The following is a 10,829-nucleotide window of genomic DNA, read 5'->3' on the forward strand; positions in this document are numbered from 1 at the left end:
TAAAGCTTTGAAAAAGTTTAATAAAAAGGTAAACCTCACATTCCAGCCTTTAAATAAAGAAAAGATGTGTCAAAATGATAACTGATTAATAAATGATTATATGTATTTTATCTGCTCCATAAATAATTCTAGTTATCTGAATTGTTTAAATGTGTAGAATCCACATAAGATTTTTTTTTTTGTATCAACCGGTCAAAATTTACAGCAGGACATGCAAATTCGGACCGTTTTTGGCCAGACAGAAACCGCACACAGGCTGAATGTAAATATAGGTCTCTGTAAATCCACTCGCTGACAGCAGGTGGCGCTTATGGAAAAGCTGAATTACAGCTGTTTCCCGTAACCTCCGTGGACAAAGCAGTATTGCGATTAAGAACACTTCCTTTAGGTATTACATGGAGCGAAGATGAAAACAAAATGCCATCGAATCGTTTCTGAAGACAGTCATAACCTTCAGAGGTACATTCATATAATTAATTCATTCATATATTCATTTGTATAATTCCCTTAGCAACTTTTAAAACCTCCCAGCTTTTCCGCCCTGTTTTCACTAAAAACGAAACTACTCTGCTGCTGTGCGCATGTGAGACTGTTACTTAAAACTGTGCTTTATGCTGGACGGTATTTATTTATCGCGAGTTGTTCAAATCCCGGTAATTTAATATGGTTTTAATGATAATTAAAAGATGAAACAGTAATACTAACAGTGGGAAATTTTATCATGATTTATCGTCAAACCGATAAACGTTACATCCCTACTCTGAGTATCCAAATAAGATGAATGAGATATCTCCGAAAAGTGGAGAATCTCCGCTTTGCAACACCTTTTAAAGCATTCAGATAGGATGCGGTTCAAAAGTAATTAAACATTTAAGAACAATAGTTGTTTTAGCTGTCTTGGTCTTTGAGGGTTAATCACAAAAAATACTGTAATATTCCATTACTCTTTTAATATGCCTAAATAAATAATATAATAACATTTCTGCCACAATATCATGGTGTAGTTAGTGTTACTAGAGTAAATGATGGTGATTTTTAGATTGTAAAGCCTTCTGACTGTATCGTTGTGCACATTGTTTCTGCTGTTTGTCAGCGCTGTTTTATGTGCCTTTAAACTAGTTTAAATTAGGGGTGCTCTGATCAGGATATTTGAGGCCGATCACCGATCGCAGAAAGCAGTATCTGCCGATACCGATCACCGATACCGATCTTTTTAAAGCCTTCTTTTTATAATTTATAACTATTTATAGTGATAATCCAATCAGGATTTTTAGACATTTATTTTTGAAAATGGGGGGAATTCCCCTCTTAGGTGACTCTTGTGAGGGGAAGCAGCACAGACTGTGCTTTCACACAGGAGTCCGCTACTGACATGCACTGTTACTTTAAATTCAGCGTTTGCAGCTCAGCAATAGACTCGGTGCGAAACGATACGCACCGCATACGCACTGCAAATGGAGTAATGTGTGAACCTGGCATTATGTGTGTGCGCTGCGAGTGTGCGAGCGCTGAATGGTTAAACACTGGCAAGAATTAAAAAGAAATGCAATTTATATACTTTACGATGACGATTTCATGACGATGTGACACTGCCTCGATTGTGCAAGTGACAATTCCTGTGTCAACTGTGCAGCGTGCGTGCAGCTCGCTTACGCAATGTGGTGATTTGAAGACATTTGCGTATTTTGAGAGAGAGTTCGTGCAGTGATTCACTCACGCTGTTTGTGAAATTACGTCTCACACAAGGTTTTCAAATTACTTTATAAGTTATTTAATTAAGAAATATGAAGGTGAGTACCTCACCTTCAGCATTATAGTTATTTCACCCGCGCCGGTGAGATCGGCCTTTTTAGAGATCGCCGATCAATCATCCCAAAGCAATTATCGGCCGATAGTGATCGGTAGTCATTTGTGTTCTTCGCTTACAAACTATTTCTTTTTTTGCTTTAATTTTTCAGAAAATCAGATGAAGGCATTAAACATTTATGTTTTGGAAAACAAACTGAGGTTTACTGTTGACATTAATACATGGAAGAAAAATTGTGTGAATATTCCTTTAAAACATTTTATAATAGGCTAATAATTGTATAATTTTTTTCTACAATTAAGTTATTAATCTGGTTGTAATATTTATTTTTATCATTTAATTATTTTCTTTAAATTTGATAGAAAATTGAATATTTAAAGATGTACATTATAATGTACAAAAGTAATACAAGAGTAATATATTTCCATTACATGTTAAACCGTACTTTTATTTTGACAGGTTGCCATTAAGTTTCTGTGTGTATACAGTATGATGATGCTAGTTTTATCAAACAGTAAAATTCTCGCGAAGTGAGTCACAGCAGCTCGGGATTAAGTTTTTGAGTTCATGCCGTCATATAGTGAGACGCAGTGTCCGAAAATCACTGCGAGAGTCACGCGTGCTTCAGTATTTGTTTAGTAAACAAAACCGCATTTCCGCCATTCATACATACAGAAGCAAGCAGAACATGCAGGATTCATATTTAAACTGTCTTTTTGCATTTTAATATTCACAGACACTAGTTCATATCGCGATTCGAATTAAGTGGCAGACCTACTTTTGATTTATTCGTCCAAAATTTACTAATTCCGTGGCATTCCGCGCAATAGAGTAAATTACGTTTTTATAAATGGACTCCATGATCCTGTCCGCGTTTTCACAGAAACCATATGGCCCTAGAAATGTAACCACACTTCAGAACATTTCGGCTTGCCCTGTGTGTTGTTTAAACGAGTTGCAGGGGTGACATCGTGTCACAGGGTCTCTCTTTCTCTCTCTGTAGCGTTAGGCAATGAGAATCGTTGTCGATGATTTTCATTATCAATAATAATTGATTTTATCGATTAGTTGTTGCAGCCCTAGTTTTTAGAATGCCATTTTATGCATGAGACGCTACAAGAGATGCGAGTGCAACAGTCAAACAATGTTTACAAAGAAAATGACCTTCAGTCATTTTGAATTTGAATTACCTTGACTTTTGAGATTTTTTTAAAGCATTTTCCTCGTATAATTTTTGGACATATAATATGTCTAAGACAAGTTTGTACAAGATGTAAGGGTAGGTCATGCATCTTTTCTGCAAGTGATTTGTTTAACATTTACACCATGTTGACAACATGTGTGGTGCACTTGGAATATAATTTTCTTTAACTAGAGGGTTAATAAAGAAAAAGTTAATTGAATCATGTTGTAGAACATTTTCAAGTTGACTAGTTAAAAATCGTAAAAAAGAAATAAATAAATAAAAACAATCGATTGTCTACAATCGGTCAAACGTTCTGGGGGGGGAAAAATCGAGATTTTAATTTTTCACCATATCACCCATCCCTAACTGTGGTCCAAGCCTACACAGAGCCACCTCAGATAAAACACCTCAGTCTAAAATTAGAGACCACAGCGATTAACTTGGATCAGTGTCAGTGCACATTCATGAAAGACTTTAAAGTAAGTCTCTCAAAACTCTCAGACAAACTTCAAAACATCCTGCGCAAAGTCTACACTGGCGCTCTTCTTTAAAAAAAAACACACAGAGTTCACGACTGAAGGACAGTTATTTTCTCACGGAGGTCAGAAACAGTCTGAGGGTCAGCAGTAGGGTTAGTGATGACAGACTAGCACAAAGCAGTCTTGTTGTCTGCTGTACAGAGTGTCTATTATTCCAGCAGATATGGAGGCGGCATAGAGCTTTTCTAAACCTTCAACCCCGGCAGGAGCCACAAACCCAGAAGCGGCCCACGCCCTCCCCTGGGCAGACGGAGCATTCCTGAGGGCTGACTAACCACGCCTCAAACAACGTGTGTTGAGACTAACACTCAAATACCTGCTCTCAATGCACAGACTTGCTTAGACACAACAACAGTATGTGTACACATACAGTACACAATGAGTGCACTCATTTCCAGAACATAGAAATGCACAAACACATACTGTAGTGTACACAAACTCACAGACGACAAACTGTGTCACTAATCTTCACCACAACCGCAGTCAGACTTGGCACACTTGGCTTTCTCCATCACTTGGGTGCTACAGCAATCATAACACTCTCAAGGAATCCACAAGCACCTACAGACATGCCATCAGTCATTCAGGACACAAATATGAACACAACTTTCATGCACACAGACAGCATTACATTTTACACTAAACAGGCAACTGCATTCAGTAGGTCTAAACAGTTGATTAATTGTCCAACAACCAACTAAGTGATTAGTGGTGTTGAATCGCATATGTAGATTTTTACTTACATACACAACAGTTCAAAAGTTTGAGGTCCATAAGCTTTTTTGATTAATTTAATGCATCCTTGCTGAATAAAAGTATACATTTCTTTAAGCAATTGTGCATAATTTTTACTTTTATATTTTTAGCAGCTAAAGTAGGGGTAGATTACAATGGTCGGACTAGTTGGTTGTGGACCATCTATTAAAGATCTAGATTCTATATGTGTCTATTTTTATATTATAGCAGCTGTGCTTCAACACATTGCGCTAGTTATTTGCATGGTACGAACTTTTATGCAAGTTTTGTGTTTTACATCCATTTATATTTATATAAATGCATTTTATCCAAAGTGACACACTGCGTTTAAGGTATACACTTTATCAGTTCATGCATTCCCTTGAAATCGTTGCTAGCATCATGTTTTACTATTTGAGCTGCATGAATGCTATTTAAGCACTGCCGCTACAGCCGTACACATTCAGACTTTTGCCGTTGCGCTGTGTCTCAGGCTGTTTTGTGTCTCAGAGCCCCACCACAATATTGCGTTTTAAAAAGTAGTAAAATTTTTAAAAAGAGTGTCTGGTCTCCTGCATACTGTCACATTCAGTTGCACTCTGCACATTCAGGATCAGGTGAACCCCAAACCAGACTAATAGCCCTTTTGGGCAAGTCTTTCAGTCAACCCACAAACTAATAAATACAAAAAATATGTAGTTTTACATACCCTTACCATGAATCATCACTATTAAGCCTAACCGCAGGTTGCCCCAGGGCAGTCCCTGTAATAAGAGTACAGCAAGTTGCTTTAGATAAAAGTGTTAAAAGACCATGACAGGTCTGAGGCCAATGGTGCTCACATAGTGTCTTTACTGTTAGTTTCAGCCATCACTTCAAAGAGTTGTGAAATTCTGTCACGCGGTCTTTCACTCTCTTTCCATCAGCTGCCACACAATACCTCTGAATCATCAGACAGATTCACTTCCCTCAAATGCGCGGCGCTTTGAAGGAATTACCACAACTGAAACAAAACAACCCTCGGCACATCAATTACAAGCCAATGACATCCAATCTCCATGTTTCAGCAAAAGCGCTTTTGAATCACTGTATACTGTATAGAGTTTCAGGATGCCAGACTTAAAGCCAGACATCTCTTCAAGGCACAGACACTTTCAGTTTCAAATGCCAACAATAAACTCCATCGCCGCGGCAGGGCACATATAATTTCTTAGCTGATAGGCGACTTGTTTGAGAAATCGGCTGAATGCGCCTACACAGGTTTTATTCACAGTTCAGATGCCTTTGAAGTCATTGCGCATGGAGTGCAAAAGCAAACAAAGACTGCGGGGTTGAGATATAGTAGGCATCCCAGAACACAGACACACTGCGGAGCAGACATCCTCTCAGGAAGTCTATGTGGAGACTCCGATAGGGCTTCGACAGGTGTATGGCAGGCGAAGGAAGTGTGACCATGGTATAATTATGTTTTTCGTATCCTGTCTTGGACAATTTCAATCTGTCTTCCGTCTCCTCTTTCCGCTGCTTCTTTTGAACTCGGTGTCCTCTTCCACTCTTTCAACCCTCTACTCGCATATGCGACTAAATCTTCACTCTGGGCGACTAAATGATGTCTAATATTATATATATTTATCAGTCTGGCGAGTAAACAAAAAATTTACTAGCCAATGGCGATTCAATTGCCAAGGTGTTCGTAGAGGGCTGTCTTTTCTATCTCTTTATCGCTCTTTCTCTGGATCTCCAGCAGGCCGGGACAGGCTTCCAGCGTAAGCTGCATGTGAGGGCAAAACAGGATTCAGTGTGGCCTGAAGCGAGTCGAGGGTGTCTGAGGAATCTGGATCCTCCAGCAGGGTGAGGCAGAGTGTTGTGAAGGCTACCATCTACAGATCTGGCCAAGAATAGAGTCTTGGACTGGACGCTGTGCTGATTCAGGTTACACTACTCTAACAACAAGGGGAAAAAACTGAAGTATAAGCCAAAACTGTTTTGATGCACAGAGTACACACATCCCAATAGTTGAAGTCTTCATTTGTTACAGTTTCTGTCACCACCGAGCTCTACCAGAGAAGCACCAGTGGGTCACACCACAAAGCCACAGGCTCAAACTCCCTCTCCCTCCGGGGTGACTCAGCCTGATCTCTGGCTGGGAGCCCTGCTTTCACTGAGCTATCTGTTCTTTGGAAACAACAACCAATACAACAGCGCTGCAGGCTTGGACCGCAGCTGCTCGGCCCTATAATGCCACACAATTATGCAAACTTCAAATTTGGAAAGGAAATCTCAAAGGGACTCTATTTATGTCTATTTTTCATGTCTATAAATGTAAATGTTGACTATAAGGTTACATAGTTCTTCGTTGTGTCTTCTAGTTTTAATTAAATTCTGTTAGGCAACCCAATTTAGTAAATATAGTAAATTTAGTCAAGCAACCCAAATGTGTCAAGGCAATGGCATATAGCTCATGAATAAACTCTCCTATGAGGTTTACCAGCATAGTAATTCTGTCGCATCTTGTCATTTCAGAGAGCTACCTGTGATTATAAGGCTGAAGACTGCAGATAGGTGAGATTTTGTGGCCTTTACAGTAAAGGTGATCTGTCTTTATCATCTGTGTAAACTATGAATAAAATAACTATGAAGTGAAATTGTTGATCTACACAAATATGAGTTTTTCAATAACAATAAAGTCAGAGGTTGCTTTACAAATAATCATTATCCATCCGTTTGACTGACTTGGTGGTAAATTCCCATCATGCTCTAGTTATTTTACATCAAATCTTGCATTGCTTAATGTGATATTGATATCACAAAAAGATTTTCTGTCAAGAGATCTTTTAGTCTTTCCAACCACTCTTACTTTTTATTCTAATCTTATAATGTGAAAAAGACAACAGACGCTGCGATCTGGTGACCTGATTTAAAAACCAACATCCCATGAATTATTTCACTTTCTCACACACGTGTGTGTGTGTGTGTCTCTCTCTCTGTCCATGAAGAGGACGCCTTCTTCCCTTTTTGTCACTTCTAAATTCTAATCTCTATTTGCATCTTTTACTGTTGGAATTCTAATAGGGATGTGTAATACAACAGTTTATTATTTTTACTTTACCAGACTGACAAAATCATTTGGAAATTTTCATCTGTGTTTTCAAGATTTGCTAAATAATGTAAAATGTTTGGTTTAAGTTAGTGCTGGGCGGTATGACCAAAAATGTATATCACGGTATCAGTAAGTGACAGGTGCTAGGAAATGCTGTTTTGTACTCATTTATTGACAAGTCGGCTGCGGACACAGAACAGACGCCGAGAGAGGTGACACTTCTCCGGGAAAGTCAGACCTCGCGTTCGCAGGACAGCACTGGCGAAATCTTCCAACTGAACCATAGCTAAGGTTTATACAAAAAAAGTCGCTAGGTTTGTCAGTATGAATATTCTATGGAAAAAAGCCGCTAAAAGGGTCTGAAAGTTGCTAAATGTAGTGCTGAAGTCGCGCTCATGTGTGTGTGAGACGCGGGAGCTGATGGCAGGGGGCGGTGGATATTTGTGGCGGTCAATGTGGATATTGTGGATGAGTTCTTCTGTGTCATCACGTTCTATTAGTTCTACAGCTTCAGTTTCGGAACTTTCACGCTTGGTAACACACACAGCTGTTCCCTCACCACAGTGCAACAGTGAAAAGGGACCCCTTTCAAACAGTGTCGCGTTTCCGAACGTTGTTTAAGCGACATATATCGGTATTGCGGTATTTTCAAAATTCATATCATAACAAAAATAAAAAACGGTATTCGGTATGAACCGGTATACCGCCCAGCACTAGTTTAAGTATATGCTGGAGACAATATGTAGGGATCTTGATGATACCTACTGACCAATATAATGACAATATACCATCTCACCATGTTCTAAAGTTTGCGGTTGGATTTTTAAAAATGTTTTAAAATGGTTTCTTTTTTAATGCACGTAATTTAATAATATGATGGCAGATTCTAATTTTCAGCAGTCATTGCTCCAGTCTTCAGTGTCACATGATCAATCAGAAATCATTCTAATATACTGATTTGGTGCTCAAGAAACATTTCTTATTATTATCAGTTGAAAACAGTTGCTTTTTTGGGGGGGGGGAAGCAGTGATACATTCTTTCAGAATCCTTTAATGAATAGAAATGTCAAAAGAACAACCTTTATTTAAAATATAACTTTTTGTAACATTATAAATAGGTCACTTTGGCTCAAATGCAAATTTTTTATTATCAAATGCAATTTAAGAACTGACCTTTATCTGCTATTCTAACCCTATGCCAGAAAGTCTTTCTATAAGAAAACATCTGACAGAAACAAAAAGCATCATTTACAACACCTCTATAAACGAGTTCTGGATTTGCACGTTTGAATACATCAATAAACAGGACGACAGAACCAGTGCCTATGCCATGTTTCTCTGTACTGAAGTGCTGAGACTGAAGATCTGCTGAGAGTAAGGGCTTGTAGGCAACCCTCATGTAGCTCGAAGGGGTAAAACCTGTGAGCAGTTGGCCAGCATCGTACTGTGACATAACAAGATTAACCAGTCATTGCAAAACTGAGAGGAAAAAACAACGTCAGACAACAACCTCTATCCCATATCCACCTATGCACACACACGCACACTCATGAGGAATAAGACCTGAACGTTCTGCGCCAAATATACCCCACCATCCACAATATAAGCACAGAACTCATAACACCGTTTAGCCCAGAGACAGCAGCTCCAGCGCTGCCCAGATTAAGGTCGGGTTATATAACCTCATCACAACCCAAACGACAACCCCCGGCAAGGCAAATGTGGGTTTATGAAAGTACAGGAGAGTATGAAGTTATAGTAAATCAACAGGAGTGTCGGAATTTGATCATATAAAGAGATACGAGTAACTGCACAATGGATGTAGATGCTGTTTATAATCTATGTAGGAAACACAAGAGTTGATTACTAAACAGAAGGGGCTTTGCTGCTGTCTTCAACTTTACTGTGTTCTTCAAAGGTGTTTTAGCTTCACTTTAGGACTATGCAGATTCGGTCTGCTAAAATCACGACAGTAAAACAGCCCACTTCACCACAAGCCGATGTTTCCGAGTCGAGGATGCTTTTAAATGCACTCACCGTGGTATGGTGATACACTTGGTGTTGACATTCTGAGTTGTGATGGCTTTCTCGAGCTCGTCCAGTTGTCCCGTCTTCTTCAGCTTCTTCACCAGACTCTTGACGGCTTTTTCGCACCATTTCTCCTCCTGTCCGTTCTGCTCTCCTTTCTTCCAGCCCAGCAACCTCTTCACGATCGGCGGAGTGAACGGTAAAATTGACATGTTGAATTCAGCTAGGCGTTCCTCTATTGCGCAGTCTCTCACGCAACTCGAAGAGAAATTCGGGATACTTTTTTTATCTTCAGCGTAATCCGAAGGCGGTAAATCAAAATAAACGGCTCGATAGTAAAATTGAGAAAAGTGAGAGGCACTTGAGACGTGACCGAGACACGGTCTCAAGTTCAGCGCTCAGCTCCGCTCCGTCTCTCTCTCTCTCTCTCTCTCTCTCTCTCTCTCTCTCGAGATCATCAAGCATAGTGCGCGCCACACACCACCGCCAGGCCATCCATATCCCTCCGCGCGGGAAAATAGTTCCCTTCATCCCGTCTGGACAAATTGGACAACACATTATGCGAGAAAAAAAGCTGATATATTTAAATACATTATGCAGTACCTCATATGTCTGTAATATGGCGTATGTTTTTGTGCTGTCGCTGTTTAAGAAGTGAGGTTTACTCAAGTTTAATGTCATCCGCTTTGATGTGTGCTGCGGCTCTCCTCCAAGTAAGACGGTTTGCGTTTGCTTTTAAAGATACACTTACCCCGAAAACAATTAAGTAGTACATTTGAATATATGTTTAAAATCACGTACAATCAATCACATGAAACAAGGACTTTATTCATACAACAGTATCTTGATAAAAGCACTTTTTTATTTTGGTCTATCCATTCTTGAGGGTGACATCACATTGCTACACCAACTCACTTACATACACAAAGACTATATCAAAAATGTCAGAGATTTACGAGCAATGTCATTCATTTGAAACAGGGACTAAGCTGAACCTCCTGAACAGTTTTATAGTTCCGTTCCTCCTGTGCTATTGTAAAACACTCATAAAACCCGCCCAATAACCACTATTAGACAGTGACACACAGGAAGCGAGTTATACAAAACCTTATCATTCACAGAATCAGCAAAATCATTTGCAATTTAATTCTCAAAATTAAACATTCTCTTTTACTCTCTCTACCTCTCCCACCCCCACTCTTTCTCTAACCAGGACAGTCTATGAGTAAGGGAGACATCCCACCGAAATGAGTATACGGGCTTAATTATTCTGATACTGGGCATGGGCTTCTTTTTTTTGTGAGTGGGGATGAAAGACAACGCTGAGTATGCAGCGGCCTTGCCTCAGCATGATGACAACAACATGCAATCATAAATGTCCCTAATGAGCAGTAAACTCATATACACACAAGCATTGCACCAGACTCATTGAAA

At 39.4% G+C, this 10,829-nt stretch overlaps 1 protein-coding gene across 1 annotated transcript in view; it reads right to left on the reverse strand.

Annotated features, from left to right (window-relative positions):
• Positions 1–9,831, reverse strand: part of smad3a (SMAD family member 3a) — a 38,082-nt gene extending 28,251 nt beyond the window's left edge. Inside the window, exon 1 of the mRNA XM_016248319.1 lies at positions 9,405–9,831. Coding sequence (XP_016103805.1) covers positions 9,405–9,607 — 203 coding nt within the window. The 5' untranslated portion in view covers positions 9,608–9,831. The remainder of the gene's footprint in view (positions 1–9,404) is intronic.
• Positions 9,832–10,829: the final 998 nt, after the last annotated feature.

Source organism: Sinocyclocheilus grahami, unplaced genomic scaffold, assembly GCF_001515645.1.
Source record: "Sinocyclocheilus grahami isolate Dianchi unplaced genomic scaffold, SAMN03320097.WGS_v1.1 scaffold876.1, whole genome shotgun sequence".
Classification (NCBI taxonomy): Eukaryota; Metazoa; Chordata; class Actinopteri; order Cypriniformes; family Cyprinidae; genus Sinocyclocheilus; species Sinocyclocheilus grahami.